Source organism: Ranitomeya imitator, chromosome 2, assembly GCF_032444005.1.
Source record: "Ranitomeya imitator isolate aRanImi1 chromosome 2, aRanImi1.pri, whole genome shotgun sequence".
In the NCBI taxonomy this organism is placed as follows: domain Eukaryota; kingdom Metazoa; phylum Chordata; class Amphibia; order Anura; family Dendrobatidae; genus Ranitomeya; species Ranitomeya imitator.
Genome location: NC_091283.1, coordinates 237,884,649 through 237,902,146, shown reverse-complemented (window position 1 = coordinate 237,902,146; position 17,498 = coordinate 237,884,649). Strand labels below are relative to the sequence as shown.

The following is a 17,498-nucleotide window of genomic DNA, read 5'->3' as shown; positions in this document are numbered from 1 at the left end:
CCTACGGTAACCCTAACCACACCTCTAACCCAGACACACCCCTAACCCTAATCCCAACCCTATTCACAACCGTAAATGTAATCCAAACCCTAACCCTAACTTTAGCCCCAACCCTAACTTTAGCCCCAACCCTAACTGTAGCCTTAACCCTAGCCCCAACCCTAACCCTAGCCCCAACCCTAACCCTAGCCCAAACCCTAACCCTAACCCTAGCAATAGCCCTAACCCTAACCCTAGCCCTAGCCCTATCCCTAATGGGAAAATGGAAATCAATACATTTTTTTAATTTTTTAATTTTTCCCTAACTAAGAGGGTGATGAAGGGGGGTTTGATTTACTTTTATAGCGGGTTTTTTAGCGGATTTTTATGATTGGCAGCCGTCACACACTGAAAGACGCTTTTTATTGCAAAAAATATTTTTTGCGTTACCACATTTTGAGAGCTATAATTTTTCCATATTTTGGTCCACAGAGTCATGTGAGGTCTTGTTTTTTGCGGGACGAGTTGACGGTTTTTAATGGTAACATTTTCGGGAACGTGACATTTTTTGATCGCTTTTTATTCCGATTTTTGTGAGGCAGAATGACCAAAAACTATCTATTCATGAATTTCTTTTCGGGGAGGCGTTTATACCGTTCCGCGTTTGGTAAAATTGATAAAGCAGTTTTATTCTTCGGGTCAGTACGATTACAGCGATACCTCATTTATATCATTTATTTATGTTTTGGTGCTTTTATACGATAAAAACTATTTTATAGAAAAAATAATTATTTTTGCATCGCTTTATTCTGAGGACTATAACTTTTTTATTTTTTGCTGATGATGCTGTATGGCAGCTCGTTTTTTTGCGGGACAAGATGACGCTTTCAGCGGTACCATGGATATTTATATCTGTCTTTTTGATCGCGTGTTATTCCACTTTTTGTTCGGCGGTATGATAATAAAGCGTTGTTTATTTGCCTCGTTTTTTTTTTTCTTACGGTGTTTACTGAAGGGGTTAACTAGTGGGACAGTTGTATAGGTTGGGTCGTTACGGACGCGGCGACACTAAATATGTGTACTTTTATTGTTTGTTTTTTATTTAGATAAAGAAATATATTTATGGGAATAATATTTTTTTTTTTTTTACACATGTGGAATTTTTTTTTTTTACTTTGTCCCAGGGGGGGACATCACAGATCGGTGATCTGACAGTTTGCACAGCACTCTGTCAGATCACCGATCTGTCTGAGAGCTATGCAGGCTTACCAAGCGCCTGCTCTGAGCAGGCACTTGGTAAGCCACCTCCCTCCCTGCAGGACCCGGATGCCGTGGCCATTTTGGATCCGGGCCTGCTACAGGGAGGGAGGTAAGAGACCCTCGCAGCAACGCGATCACATCGCATTGCCTCGGGGGTCTCAGGGAAGCACGCAGGGAGCCCCCTCCCTGCGCGATGCTTCCCTGCACCGCCGGCACACCGCGATCAAGTTTGATCGCAGTGTGCCGGGGGTTAATGTGCCGGGGGCGGTCCATGACCGCTCCTGGCACATAGCGCCGGATGTCAGCTGCGATAGGCAGCTGACACCCGGCCGCGATCGGCCGCGCTTCCCCTGTGAGTGCGGCCGATCGCTCTGGACGTACTATTCAGTCCTTGGGAAGTAGGGCCCACCCCACATGGACCGAATAGTACGTCCGATGGCAGAAAGGGGTTAAAGGAGTCTGTGTCCTTTTTTCAATTCACTTTATTCTTGCTGTGTCTTTATTTACCATATAACTATAGGATTAGTAATGGATCGGGTGTCTTACTCTCTATTACTGAGCCGTGGGCTTGATGTTACCTGACAATACAAAGGTAACATCAACTACACAAATTTGAACCCCACTTCTCACCGCTATAGGGCAAGTGAGAAGAGCCGGGCAAATCGCCAGAATTGGCACATCTAATAGATGTGCCTTCTCTGGGCAGCTGTGGGCTGCTATTTTTAGGCTGGGGGGGGGGTCAAAAACCATGGCCCCTTAGCAGCCTGAGAATACCAGCCCCCAGCTTTCAGCTTTAGAAAGGCTGGTTATCACAAAATGGGGTGGACCCCACACCATTTTTTAAAATAATTAATTTACATAATTAAAAAAAGAGTGTGGGGACCCCTTTATTTTTGATAACCAACCTTGCTGAAGCTGACAGCTGAGGGTTGCAGCCCCCAGCTGTGAGTTTTGCCTGGCTGATTATCAAAAATAGGGGGAAACCCACAGAGTTTTTTTTTTATTATTTATTTACAGTGCAGTAGTGGCTGATGAGTACACCCATCAGCCACTCCGGCTCTCACTGTTATTAGTGGCTGTAGGTGTCAGATGATGAGAGCTGTAGTCCCATCAGCTGATACCAGCCCAGTGCCCATATACCCATCAACATCCTCCATCCCATAGTCTAGTGCCCATATACCCATCACACATGGTCCATCCCATAGACCAGTGACCATATACCCATCATACTCATCCTCCATCCCATAGTCCAGTGCCCATATACCCATCACACATCCTCCATCCCATAGTCCAGTACCCATATACCCATCATGCATATCCTCCATCCCATAGTCCCGTGCCCATATACCCATCATACATCCTCCATCCCATAGCCCAGTGCTCATATACCCATCATACATATCCTCCATCCCATAGTCCAGTGCCCATATACCCATCACACATCCTCCATCCCATAGTCCAGTGCCCATATACCCACCACACATCCTCCATCCCATAGTCCAGTGCCCATATTCCCATCACACATCCTCCATCCCATAGTCCCGTGCCCATATACCATCATACACATCTTCCATCCCATAGTCCAGTGCTAATATTCCCATCACACATCCGCCATCCCATAGTCCTGTGCCCATATACCCATCATACATATCCTCCATCCCATAGTCCAGTGCCCATATTCCCATCACACATCCTCCATCCCATAGTCCTGTGCCCATATACCCATCATACACATCCTCCATCCCATAGTCCAGTGCCCATATTCCCATCACACATCCTCCATCCCATAGTCCCGTGCTCATATACCCATTATTTATTTACAGTGCAGTAGTGGCTGATGAGTACACCCATCAGCCGCTCCGGCTCTCACTGTTATTAGTGGCTGTAGGTGTCAGATGATGAGAGCTGTAGTCCCATCAGCTGATACCAGCCCAATGCCCATATACCCATAAACATCTTCCATCCCATAGTCCAGTGCCAATATTCCCATCACACATCCTCCATCCCATAGTCCAGTGCCCATATACCCATCGCACATCCTCCATCCCATAGTCCAGTGCCCATATACCCATCATACCCATCCTCCATCCCATAGTCCAGTGCCTATATTCCCATCACACATCCTCCATCCCATAGTCCCGTGCCCATATACCCATCACACATCCTCCATCCCATAGTCCCATGCCCATATACCCATCACACATCCTCCATCCCATAGCCCAGTGCCCATATACCCATCACCCATATCCTCCATCACATAGTCCAGTGCCCATATATCCATCACCCATATCCTCCATCCCATAGTCCCGTGCCCATATACCCATCACACATCCTCCATCCCATAGTCCAGTGCCCATATACCCATAGCACATCCTCCATCCCATAGTCCCGTGCCCATATACCCATCATACACATCCTCAGTCCCATAGTCCCATGCCCATATACCCATCACACATCCTCCATCACATAGTCCAGTGCCCATATACCCATCACACATCCTCCATCCCATAGTCCAGTGCCCATATACCCATCACACATCCTCCATCCCATAGTCCAGTGCCCATATACCCATCACACATCCTCATCCCATAGTCCAGTGCCCATATACCCATCACACATCCTCCATCCCATAGTCCAGTGCCCATATACCCATCACACATCCTCCATCCCATAGTCCAGTGCCCATATACCCATCACACATCCTCCATCCCATAGCCCCGTGCCCATATACCCATCACACATCCTCCATCCCATAGTCCAGTGCCCATATACCCATCACACATCTTCCATCCCATAGTCCCGTGCCCAAATACCCATCACACATCCTCCATCCCATAGTCCCGTGCCCATATACCCATCATACATCCCCCATCCCATAGTCCCGTGCCCATATACCCATCACACATCCTCCATCCCATAGTCCCGAGCTGGGTGGCGCTGAGCAGGGAGTTACTGGAGATGTGCTGTTATGTAACCTGGCAGTGCGGCTCTGTGTGCGGCCGCTGATGATGTGATTTTCTATGCCGGTAACAATAGAGCGCGGCAGTAATAGAGGAGGGGGATTAATTTCTGTCATGTGCTCTCTGCTCCTTTCTTGATGGGCAGGCAATGGCTGGAGCTTATGTTCCCGGGGATGCGAGATTTCTCCCACCTGGTCAGTGTCTGCTGAGGTGTTGTGGAGCGGGAAAACTGCTGCTCATAGCAACCAATCACTTCTTCTAAACGGCTCTGGTGAAATGAAAGATGCTTAGTGATTGGTTGCTATGTGGAATGGGCGTGGCTTGACGCACACACACATACAGACATACATACACTCAGCTTTATATAGATAGATAGTTAGATAGATAGATAGATAGATTTTTTTTCTTTCCATTGGAGGGCCCAGTTCCAGCTATTGCTGTCGGACCTGTGATTTGTATCTACACCACTGTGTAGAGGATAATAGAGCATAATAAAGTACACTGCCCCTTGAGAAAGTGAGTGCTGACAGCGGCGAAACACGCGTTGGGACACGTGCAGTGGGCTCCTCAGTTTCAGGTGAGACATGCTCTCTCTTTGTATACATTCTTAGGTCCACCAGGCCGGGTATATATTTCGGTTAGACGGTTTATAATACTGGTGGTCCGTTGTGTACACACTCCCATAGGTCACTACATGAGTCGGCCTGTGCCACAATGACCTTTACTCATTATGATGAGGGTGGTGCTTGTTTGGGATACTTTAAGGAGGGTTTTGCCTTCACCGTATTTATCTGATGATTGCACTAATGCAATGATACATGGACTATTATGCTGAGTGCCACTTACATCTGGTGTCTTTGTTCTTAACACTTTCTTCACATTGCTTGTATTTTTAATTGTTTGTATTGGTCTATAATAAAGCTTTTGTTACATTTTATACAAAAACTCCTATTTTAACTAACGTTGTGCAGTGACTCTGCATTCCATATAGTGATGGATATTTCTTCTTGTTGCTGAAACTATGATGTTTTTCACTTTAACCCTTTGGTAAACCCCTCTGATCAGTGCGATCATACAACATACAAGCCTCTGATGGCTCCGGTGATGCCCTGTACTACTGTAGTGCCGTGTATCATCACTGCTGTCAGTGTAATACTAACGGCCCCATACACATGAGATAAGAGTTGGCTGAACGGTCATTTGGCAGACGGCCATCTCTCCCGACTCCCCCATACACACAAATATTCCAGCTTTCCTGGGGACTGTATGAGAGAGTCGCCTCCAGACTCCTCTAGCGGAGGATTATGTACAGGAGGAATAAACTGTCCTCCCATCTCTCTTCCTGCTCCCTCTTTGACCGTTTACAATCTGGCTTCCGGTCACGCCATTCCACTGAAACTGCCCTAACTTAAGGTCACCAATGACCTCTTAACCGCCAAGAGCGACACTACTCTGTCCTCCTCCACCTGGACCTGTCGGCTGCCTTTGACACAGTGGACCATTCCCTATTATTATAGACCCTCTCATCCCTTGGCATCACAGACTTGGCCCTATCCTGGATCTCATCATACCTAACAGACCGGACATTCAGCGTCTCCCACTCGCACACCACCTCCTAACCTCGCCCCCTATCTGTCGGAGTCCCACAAGGCTCAGTCCTTGGGCCCCTGCTCTTCTCCATTTACACCTTTGGCCTGGGACAGCTCATAGAATCTCATGGCTTTCAGTATCCTCTCTATGCTGATGACACACAGCTCTACATCTCTGGACCAGATATCACCTCCCTACTAACCAGAATCCCTCAATGTGTGGCCACTATTTCATCCTTCTTCTCCGCTAGATTTCTGAAACTTAACATGGACAAAACAGAATTCATCTTTCCCCCATCTCACGCGACCCCCCCAACGAACCATCCATTACAGTAAATGGCTGCCCACTCTCCCCAGTCACACAAGCTCGCTGCCTCGGGGTAATCCTTGACGCTGATCTCTCCTTCAAACCACATATCCAAGCCCTTTCCACTTCCTGCTGACTTCAACTCAAAAATATTTCACGGATCTGTACATTCCTAAACCAAGAATCTGCAAAAACCCTAGTCCATGCCCTCATCATCTCTCGCCTTGACTACTGCAACCTCCTGCTCTGTGGCCTCCCCTCTAACACTCTCGCACCCCTCCAATCTATTCTAAACACTGCTGCCCGACTAATCCACCTGTCCCCCCGCTATTTCCCGGCCTCTCCCCTCTGTCAATCCCTCCACGTGCTCCCCTTTGCCCAGAGACTCCAGTACAAAACCCTAACCATGACGTACAAAGCCATCCACAACCTGTCTCCTCCATACATCTGTGACCTCGTCTCCCGGTACTTTCCTGCACGCAACCTCCTATCCTCACAAGATCTCCTTCTCTACTCCCCTCTTATCTCCTCTTCCCACAATCGTATACAAGATTTCTCTCGCGTATCACCCCTACTCTGGAACTCTCTACCACAACATATCAGACTCTCACCTACCATCAAAACCTTCAAAAAGAGCCTGAAGACCTACCTCTTCCGACAAGCCTACAAACTGCAGTACACACCGATCGACCAAACCGCTGCATGACCAGCTCTATCCTCACCTACTGTATTCTCACCCATCCCTTGTAGATTGTGAGCCCTCGCGGGCAGGGTCCTCTCTCCTCCTGTACCAGTTATGACTTGTATTGTTTAAGATTATTGTACTTGTTTTTATTATGTATACCCCCCTCACATGTAAAGCGCCATGGAATAAATGGCGCTATAACAATAAATAAAAATAATAATAATAACGGATTATCCTCTGAAATTCAGGATGTCAGATCCTTCTCTGCCCTGACATCATCTGTCGGAAGGCCCCAAATACATTATATGGTCGCCCAAACCCCCGAAATCAGTGCTTTCATGCAACCATAGACTAATGTGTATGGGGGCGTTAAAAGGTAACTTATTGGACGCTGCCTCTGGCCCGGCCTAATAGACCTTCATACATTGCAGCCCAGACACCATTATTAGGCATGTAAGTATCGTAATAACTAGGCCACCTCATACTATCCAGTACTTGGGGGCGGGGGGCACTCAGCCAAACTCTGTCACCTTCTTAGATGTCATGTTTGCTTTTCACAGCAGCAAGTGGTTAAACTGCCAGGGTTTCTGTTGAAGCCTCATCTGTGCCGTCCCTGCGGTGCACATCTATGTTCTGGGGCACAAAAAGATGAATTTCTTTATAATAAATGTTTAACATGTTAAAAATTATAAAATGTGTCTTCTGCTGTTTCCATGTTTTTTTATTTTTACAAGAATTGTTGGAGACAATTTTCTTTAGAAACATTTCAATATCTGTTTTTTTCTGGTGTTTTTCCTGTAATATAGGAAAATCTAAGGCCAGAAATAAACCCCGTAAATCACTGTACATGGAGACTTTGGGATCAGATCATTTCTGTCCAAGTTGATTGTGGAAACAAAAAATCTTTTCTAAAAGCCTCAAACTTCTGTGTGTGAATCAGAGCTGAGATCTAACGTGATAGAAGATTACAGTGCGGGGAAGACGGGAAACCTTCATATAGAGGCCGGTGGTGATGGAGTCAGTGACCGACTCTGGACAAATATGTTTCTAGAGCCGTAGTAGAACATGAAGATGTCGTCCTCATCATGAAGTAGTTATTTTTCATGTCGCGTGTAATGAATATCTCCTGCAGTATTGCTAATGCCGATTCCAGGGTCGGTAAATGAGACGAGAATTAGCTTTATGGAAGATGAGTCTATGAGAAACGTATTCAGCTGCCGACTCCGAGAAAGAAACTGCTTGTTGTCTGTGGCCTAAATATATAGGATTTATTAGTAGATCTAAAGAAGGAAACTAAATACTGTAAAATAATAAATCTCCTCATATGTTTCCCTCATTATCTCCAGTAATTGTATTATTACAGGATTCTTATGATGTTACATCGGCTCATCTTCTCATTCAGGTCTCTACAATATCGGATCCTCTCAGTGAAGATTTTCTCCAACAGAGAATTTTCCTGATTTACCCATCAAAGATGGATATGGACAGAGACAAGATGGCGGAGAGGATATTACACCTCACCCTAGAGATCCTCTTCCGGCTTACTGGAGAGGTGAGAGATTCTGATGACGTCACATTACATCATTCTTATCTATGGGAATAACAGATGGACAGAACTGGAGAGGTGAGGACTCTGGAAATGTCTGTAGTGAGATTTATTAATGTGTCTCTCCATTACCAGGATTACACAGTGGTGAAGAAGACCTCTAGTGATCGCTGTCAGGACCCTGTGTATGAGGGATGGGGAAGACCCCTGAGCCCAATCACGGGGCCTCCACCTCACTCCCTGATCCATGAGGACATCAATGACCAGAAGATCCTAGAACTCACCTACAAGATGATTGAGCTGCTGACTGGAGAGGTGACACTGCTGGGAATGCTGGGACATTATACAGTAACACTATGAAGGGATCGGGGGATGACGGTATCATTGTATGTGTCAGGTTCCTATAAGGTGTCAGGATGTCGCTGTCTATTTCTCCATGGAGGAGTGGGAGTATTTAGAAGGACACAGAGATCTGTTCAAGAACGTCATAATGGAGGTTCCCCAGCCCCTCACATCTCCAGGTAATAGACAGGACTAAATACATACAGCCTATAATTATCTGTATGTAAAGAATAAATTCATACCCTGTATATGTTTCCTCCAGATCTATCCAGTAAGAGGACAACACCAGAGAGCTGTCCCCGTCCTCTTCTTCTTGGTTACAGTCCTGTGGAAGAAGATCCCAATGCTCCTCAGGATCATCAGGTAGATGGAGAGAAGGTGTCATGAGATCTCCCCTATGATGTGTAGACGCCGGTGAAGGTCTTGTGCTCAGTCTTGTTTTATCCACCAGTATTATATGTTTTATACTTGTGTAATGAGAGCAGTGGACATGGCAGGATTAGAGCTGATCATAGATGTGACTTCTCCATCTGTCGGTGACTTTTACAATATTGGTTTCAGGGTGAAGATCTGACCCATATTAATACTACAGAGACACATGTGAGGGGGGATGAGTGGTGTAAAGAGGAGATTCCCACATATGGCTACCCAGGTGAGTAGTAACCACTAAATGCAGAGAAGTCACAGATTCCTCTCAGTCACCGGCTGTGGCTGCTTTATCGGTGGTGTAGTCCGGCCATATTACCATGATCACCATGGATTCTGGCTGATGAATTGGGACACATATAAATTTGTTTGTAGGACAATACGGTCTAGCAAGCGATCTGTCAAAAATAAATTTTAAAAAATTGATTGGTCCAAAATTTTCCACCTCCGCATTTATACCAGGAATGGCATTAAAATTAGGGATGAATGGAGTAGCCGAATTCGAAGCCTCCCATCTGGGAAATTCTACATCAAGAGCCAAAGCCCCTTGGACATTTATGTGCGCCAATTCACGAGCACTAGGGACAGCGCTAGTACTGGGCATTGTTCCCTGAGTTGGAGACATTTCTCCAGAAGCGCTATTTGTCCTTCTTGTTGTACTGGTCCTTGTGTGTGAGGATGGATCAGAATCACTGCTCATTTCTGAGCTATCACTGTCGCTGCTACTAAAGCCCTCGAAATCCACATCGCCATCTGGGACTGCACTTTCTTCAGTGTCAGAACATAAAAGTACATAAGCCTCCTCTGCGCCATTTTATTCATTTTTCGTTTTTTTCCTGGAAATAGAAATTACTGACGTGACCAAATTATTGGGGAGAAAATTGAGAAAAGCCTAATTCTTTAGCCTAACCCTAACTTTAGATTAAACCCTAACTTTAGCCCCAACACTATCCCTAACTATAGCACTAAACCTAACCTGCCATCTGTTTTTTTTTACTTTATAACCATATCACTGACTGACACAGCTGTTGCCAGCAGCACTTGTAACACTGTTTCTCCTCTAATCTCTCACAGGAGATCTGAGGAGAAACAGCATTTTTATGAGGCAGATCGCCCAGGAAAGTTAATTGCTACAACAAACTTTCCTAGTGATTTGTCTCATTGACTGGTGTGACGCTGACGTAATCACGACCTGAACCAATCTAGTCTCAATGAGGTCAAGCGTCGCAGTAAGTGTTGTGCGCCGGAATCCCCTCGTTATAAGGTACGTGGGGGACCCGATGAGCACAAAACCGTCGAGCGTAGACAAACGGTAGCTAAAGGTCGGCGCTAGGAGGGCTTTGTGCAGCGCTTACATTTATTTACCGTTGACGGTCACAAAGCAGTTAAGTTAAGGGTGACATCATTTATGTCCATTCCTATTTCCTGAGATTTATTTATTTTTAAATTCTGTTAAGCAAGGTTGAAAAGCAATGTCTGACTTTCATTTGTTCATTTTCATAGATTTTATATTTATTATTACTTTTGTCAGATTCAAGTTACCGTATTTCTATTACCATTCTGGGTTTTTCTGTAATTAATAAAGGGGTACTAACAATTTAGACCACGTGTGTAGGAGGAATGAATATTTTGACTCCACAGCCACTTTCTGGAAATTAGCACGAAGTGGATGTTGGAGAGTGAAAATTACACATTTGCCATTTTATTACCTAGCACATAGTGCCCAGATTGTGTTCCACACCGCAAATTAAGTGGATTCTTCTCACTATAAAATATTGCTAAATACAGGGATCCTAAATGTTGTTTGAGCACACTGCAAGACTCAGAAGTGAGAGCGGCTTTTGCTGGATTGGTTTATAGAAACTCTGTTGCTTTTCAACAGCCTTTGAGCCACTAGTAGTGTGGGAACCTCTGTTTTTCCATTGACAGATGATGGACCTGAGTGGGGACTTGTTTTTTGTGAGATGAGAATTGGTATTATTTTTGCCTACATAACATTGATTGGTTTCTTTTTATTCGATATTTGGGAGGCAGAATGAACAGTTGAACACCACACACTACTGGTTCATTCAACAAGGTTTTCCATTAGACTGTGAACTGTCATTGTCTTGGTAAATAATTAAAATATTTTTCATAGCTTGCCATTTTTATGGACCGTTTAAGTAGAAATGTTAAAAAATATAAAACTCAAGGATGTTTTATTAAAAAAAATGTTTTTTATCTTAGCAGATGACTGTGCAAGGAGATCAGAAGGACAGCTGACATCTTCAATTTATAAATCTGATGATTTTGAGATGCCACAAGAAACAATTGAAGTGATTGCTGTTACTCCAGATACATCATCATCCATTCACAGCAAAGATCTGTCATCTGATCCTATGAAACAGGTCCCATCTTCTGATTCATTACTGACTACTAAAGAAAATCAAAGTCACAAAAGAGGCATTAAAAAACAAACTGCTCCTAAAGCAAAGAAGTCATTTTCATGTTCAGAATGTGGGAAATGTTTTAACAACAAATCACATTTTGTTACACACCAAAGAACTCACACAGGGGAGAAGCCTTTTTCATGTTCAGAATGTGGCAAATGTTTTATCCAGAAATCAGATTTGGTTATTCACTGTAGAACTCACACAGGGGAGCAGCCTTTTTCCTGTTCAGAATGTGGGAAATGTTTTAAGCATAAAGGGAATCTTGTTACACACCAGAGAACTCACACAGGTGAGAAGCCTTTTTCATGTTCAGAATGTGGGAAATGTTTTACTCAGAATTCAAATCTTGTTACACATGAGAGAACTCACACAGCAGAGAAGCCTTTTTCCTGTTCAGAATGTGGGAAATGTTTTAACCAGAAATTGTATCTTGTTAGACACCAAATAACTCACACAGGGGAGAAGCCTTTTTCCTGTTCAGAGTGTGGGAAATGTTTTAACCAGAAATGGCATCTTATTAGTCACCAGAGAACTCACACAGGGGAGAAGCCTTTTTCCTGTTCAGAATGTGGGAAATGTTTTAAATGGAAAGTGCTTCTTGTTAGACATCAGAGCAGTCACACAGGAGAGAAGCCTTTTTCATTTTCTTAATGTGGGAAATATTTTATTTGTTAATCATCTGTTAATAAACATCAGAGACGTCACATAGGGGAGAAGCCTTTTTATGTTCATAATGTTGGAATAGTTTTAACTAAAATTGAATCTTCTGAAATGGGTTGTCTCTTGTCATTCCTCATGTTTGCTGACAAAAGGATGAAACTGAACTGTATTCATTCCAAATGTAAAACTATACCCATAATTCACCCCCTGAAGGTTAGTCAGTAGGTGAATAATAGAAAAAACATGTACCCCACATCTCAATATACAGGTATACAGGGTGAGATGACGTATACACACTCACTCTCCAAGCCTCTCATTTCTACTTGTTTTATCATCCTCACCAAAGGCAACGCATCAGGAGACTAATATTGACCTACAGTACAGACCAAAAGTTTGGACACACCTTCTCATTTAAAGATTTTTCTGTATTTTCATGACTATGAAAATTGTACATTCATAGTTTTCATGCCTTCAGTGTGAATTAATACATGTGGAATTATATATTTAACAAAAAATTGTGAAACAACTGAAATTATGTCTTATATTCTAGGTTCGTCAAAGTAGCCACCTTTTGCTTTGATGGCTGCTTTGCACACTCTTAGCATTCTCTTGATGAGCTTCAAGAGGTAGTCACCGGGAATGGTCTTCCAACAATCTTGAAGGCGTTCCCAGAGATGCTTAGCACTTGTTGGCCCTTTTACCTTCACTCTGCGTTCCAGCTCACCCCAAACCATCTCGATTGGGTTCAAGTCTGGTGACTGTGGAGGCCAGGTCATCTTGCATAGAACCCCATCACTCTCCTTCTAAGTCAAATAGCCCTTACAGAGCCTGAAGGTGTGTTTGGGGTCATTGTCCTGTTGAAAAATAAATGATGGCCCAACTAAACGCAAACCGGATGGAATAGCATGCCGCTGCAAGATGCTGTGGTAGCTATGCTGTTTCAGTATGCCTTCAATTTTGAATAAATCCCCAATAGTGTCACCAGCAAAGCACCCCCACACCATCACACCTCCTCCTCCATGCTTCACGGTGGGATCCAGGCATGTAGAGTCCATCCGTTCACCTTTTCTGCGTCGCACAAAGACACGGTGATTGGAACCAAAGATCTCAAATTTGGACTCATCAGACCAAAGCACAGATTTCCACTGGTCTGATGTTCTTTCCTTGCATTCTTTAGCGCAAACAAGACTCTTCTGCTTGTTGGCTGTCCTTAGCAGTGGTTTCCTAGCCGCTACTTTACCATGAATGCCTGCTGCACAAAGTCTCCTCTTAACAGTTCTTGTAGAGATGTGTCTGCTGGTAGAACTCTGTGTGGCATTGACCTGGTCTCTAATCTGAGCTGCTGTTAACCTGTGAATTCTGAGGCTGGTGACTCGGATAAACTTACCTTCAGAAGCAGAGGTGACTCTTGGTCTTCCTTTCCTGGGGCGGTCCTCATGTGAGCCAGTTTCTTTGTAGCGCTTGATGGTTTCAAAGTTTTCCCAATTTTTCGGACTGACTGACCTTCATTTCTTAAAGTAATGATGGCCACTTGTTTTTCTTTACTTAGTTGCTTTTTTCTTGCCATAATACAAATTCTAACAGTCTATTCAGTAGGACTATCAGCTGTGTATCCACCAGACTTCTGCACAACACAACTGATGGTCCCAACCCCATTTAAGGCAAGAAATCCCACTTATTAAATCTGACATGGCACACCTGTGAAGTGAAAACCATTCCCGGTGACTACCTCTTGAAGCTCATCAAGAGAATGCCAAGAGTGTGCAAAGCAATCAAAGCAAAAGGTGGCTACTTTCACGAACCTAGAATATAAGACATATTTTCAGTTGTTTCACACTTTTTTGTTAAGTATATAATTCCACATGTGTTAATTCATAGTTGTGATGCTTTCAGTGTGAATTTACAATTTTCAGAAACATGAAAATACAAAAAAATCTTTAAATGAGAAGGTGTGTCCAACTTTTGCTCTGTACTGTATATTCAAGTGAGATTAGACAAAAAAAACCTAAAGTCATGTATCATGTTATCCGAAACTTTCCACTCCCTGATTCACTAATCTATTCAGCGGTATCACCTTCATGGGAATGTGGATATCGCTGAAATTGTGATGATGGGAAGGAGAGGGTGACCAATACCACACCCCACCGAGCCATGTCAATTCATAGGCATCATAGCAACCGAGTGGGCTACCTTTATGGATGATACACTCCTGCCTATACCAACTATCGGATGGTAAATATCTCATAGATCCTGGGTTCATCAGTATCTGCACCAAGAATGAGGCTAAGTGAGTATTTATTAATTGTCGGTGATCGGAGGTAGTCAGTGAGGTGGATGGCACCATATTGTGCATGTAGGGGGCAGTACTGTGGAAACATTAAAAAGTAGGGGGATGGCAGTACTGTGGGGACATTATACTGTGTGTGAGGGGGATGCCAGTCCTGTGGAAACATTATCCTGAGTCTATGGGAAGCCACTATTGTGGGAACAAAATGCTGTGTGTGGGGGTATGGCGGTACTGTGAGAACATTATACTGTGTGTGATGGGATGGAGGTACTATAGGAACATTATACTGTATGTGGGGGTATGGTCGTACTGTGAGAACATTACACTTTTTGTTTGGTGGTATGGCGGTACTATGAGAAGATTATACTGTGTGTGGTGAGATGGGGGTACTGTAGGAACATTATACTGTGTGTGGGGGTATGGCGGTACTATGAGAAGATTATACTCTGTGTGGTGAAATGGAAGTACTGTAGGAATATTATACTGTGGGTGGTGGGATGGAAGTATTGTAGGAACATTATACCGTATGTGGGGGTATGGCGGTACTGTGAGAACATTATACTGTGTGTGGGTATGGCGGTACTGTGAGAACATTATACTGTGTGTTTGGGGGTATGGCGGTACTATGAGAAGATTATACTGTGTGTGGTGAAATGGAGGTACTGTAGGAACATTATACTGTGTGGGGGGGTATGGCGGTACTGTGAGAACATTATACTGTGTGTGGTGGTATGGCGGTACTATGAGAACATTATACTGTGTGTGGTGGGATAGAGGTACTGTAGGCACATTATACTGTGTGTGGGAGTATGGTGGTGTTGTGATAATACCATTTTTACAAGATGCCAGTACTGTGGAAACATACTGTGTGTGGAGGGGTATGGCGGTACTGTAGGAACATTATACTGTGTGTGGGGGTATGGCAGTACTGTAGGAACATTATACTTTGTGTGGGGGTATGGAGGTACTGTAGGAACTTTATACTGTGTGTGGGGGTATGGCGGTACTATGAGAAGATTATACTGTGCGCGGGGGTATGGCAGTACTGTAGGAACATTATACTGTGTGGTGGGATGGAGGTACTGTTGGAACATTATACTGTGCGTGGGGGTATGGCGGTACTATGAGAAGATTATACTGTGTGTGGTGGGATGGAGGTACTGTAGGAACATTATACTGTGTGTGGAGGTATAGCGGTACTGTAGGAACATTATACTGTGTGGTGGGATGGAGATACTGTAGGAACATTATACTGTGTGTGGAGGTATAGCGGTACTGTCGGAACATTACACTGTGTGGTGGGATGGAGATACTGTAGGAACATTATACTGTGTGTGGGGGTATGGCGGTACTATGAGAACATTATACTGTGTGTGAGGGTATGGCGGTACTGTGAGAACATTATACTGTGTGTGGGGGTAAGGAGGTACTGTAGGAACATTATACTGTGTGTGGGGGTATGGCGGTACTATGAGAAGATTACACTATGTGTGGGTGGGACGGAGGTACTGTAGGAACACTATACTGTGTTTGGGTATGACGGTAGTGTAAGAATATTATACTGTGTGTGTGGGGGTATGGCGGTACTATGAGAACACTATACTGTGTGTGGTGGGATGGAGGTACTGTAGGAACATAATACTGTGTGTGAGGGTATGGCGGTACTGTAGGAACATTATACTGTGTGTGGGTATGGCGGTAGTGTGAAAATACCTTTTTTACGAGAGATGCCAGTACTGTGGAAACATTATACTGTGTGAGCGGCATCATATATATTACATAAGGGGTGTAAAAAGGAGAGTCATAAAAAAGACTCCTCAGGGCTGTGCTGCATTTGTACAAAAAGACTGCTATCTGCCATCCAGACGGGACCATGTGACATCAATGGGAAGAGGGAGGGTTTCCGGAGGGAAGAGTCTAGAGGGTGCACCTGGTCAGGAGACCTTGATGACGCAGTTACTGATATTATAAAGGCCGGAGCCCCAAAGGCAGAACAGATTTGGCGCCAACAAAGGAAAGGGGTGCGGGGAAGAATCTGAGGTACCAGCTCATGGTAAAGTGCCCGAGGCAGCTGGATGTGGGGCAGAACCCTGCTTACAGGGCATAATGGGGGCATTACACTGTGTGGGGCCAAGAAAGGGGCCCTGTACTAGGAGAACAATCCGCTCCATCACTTCCTGTCCTCCATAGTTGGCTCGTATGTATCTATTACAGGAAACAGAACAACAACGTTATGATTCTTATAAAGTGGCAACAACAACCCCAAAATAGTTTCAGTGTAGAAGGGGTTAATGTCCCCGCGCTCAGTAATGGGGAATCTCCACATACCTCCACCTGCAGAGCCGCACTCCACATATATGGCTGCTCTGTGCGCACAGGACCTGTGATGAGGTCACAGGAGGGAGGAGTCAGGGGTCACGTGATCCGCAGTGAAGACGCTACATGGAAACTTCTCCTCAGTCAGTGACATTTCCGCCATTATTTGCCCTGCTCTGCTTTCCGGCTGCCCGGCGCTCACAGCCAGACCAGAGAAGCAGAGCGCCGGGGACAGACAGCGGTAGGTAAGTATGTAGCGTTTGTTTTTTTTTACTTTAACGATGGTAACCAGGGTAAACATCGGGTTACTAAGCGCGGCCCTGCGCTTAGTTACCCGATGTTTACCCTGGTTACCAGCGAAGACATCGCTGAATCGGCGTCACACACGCCGATTCAGCGATGTCAGCGGGACCTCAACGATCAAAAAATGGCCCAGGCCATTCCGACACGACCAGCGATCTCACAGCAGGGGCCTGATCGCTGGTACGTGTCACACATAGCGAGATCGCTACTGAGATCGCTGTTGCGTCACAAAACTTGTGACTCAGCAGCGATCTCGCTAGCGATCTCGCTATGTGTGACTCACCTGAAAGAGCGGCACCTCAGCAACATGTTCAATGCATAAATCAGCTGCTGCAGGACACGGGGCCAAAGACCGAGCAGAATAGCTGATCCGGGTATAATGTGTCTGTACCTGCACTGCTGATGA

At 44.7% G+C, this 17,498-nt stretch overlaps 1 protein-coding gene across 3 annotated transcripts in view; it reads left to right on the top strand.

The window, feature by feature from the left end:
- LOC138662826 (oocyte zinc finger protein XlCOF7.1-like) overlaps nucleotides 1-12,298 on the top strand; it is a 36,809-nt gene extending 24,511 nt beyond the window's left edge. Inside the window, exons 2-7 of one of the 3 annotated variants that reach the window (XM_069748794.1) lie at nucleotides 8,183-8,332; nucleotides 8,462-8,641; nucleotides 8,724-8,847; nucleotides 8,931-9,031; nucleotides 9,230-9,320; nucleotides 11,324-12,298. In XM_069748794.1, coding sequence (XP_069604895.1) covers nucleotides 8,183-8,332; nucleotides 8,462-8,641; nucleotides 8,724-8,847; nucleotides 8,931-9,031; nucleotides 9,230-9,320; nucleotides 11,324-12,177 — 1,500 coding nt within the window. In that variant the 3' untranslated portion in view covers nucleotides 12,178-12,298. Of the gene's footprint in view, nucleotides 1-7,993; nucleotides 8,333-8,461; nucleotides 8,642-8,723; nucleotides 8,848-8,930; nucleotides 9,032-9,229; nucleotides 9,321-11,320 lie in introns of those variants that run through there. The other 2 variants (XM_069748793.1, XM_069748792.1) reach the window with 2 other exon arrangements.
- Nucleotides 12,299-17,498: the final 5,200 nt, after the last annotated feature.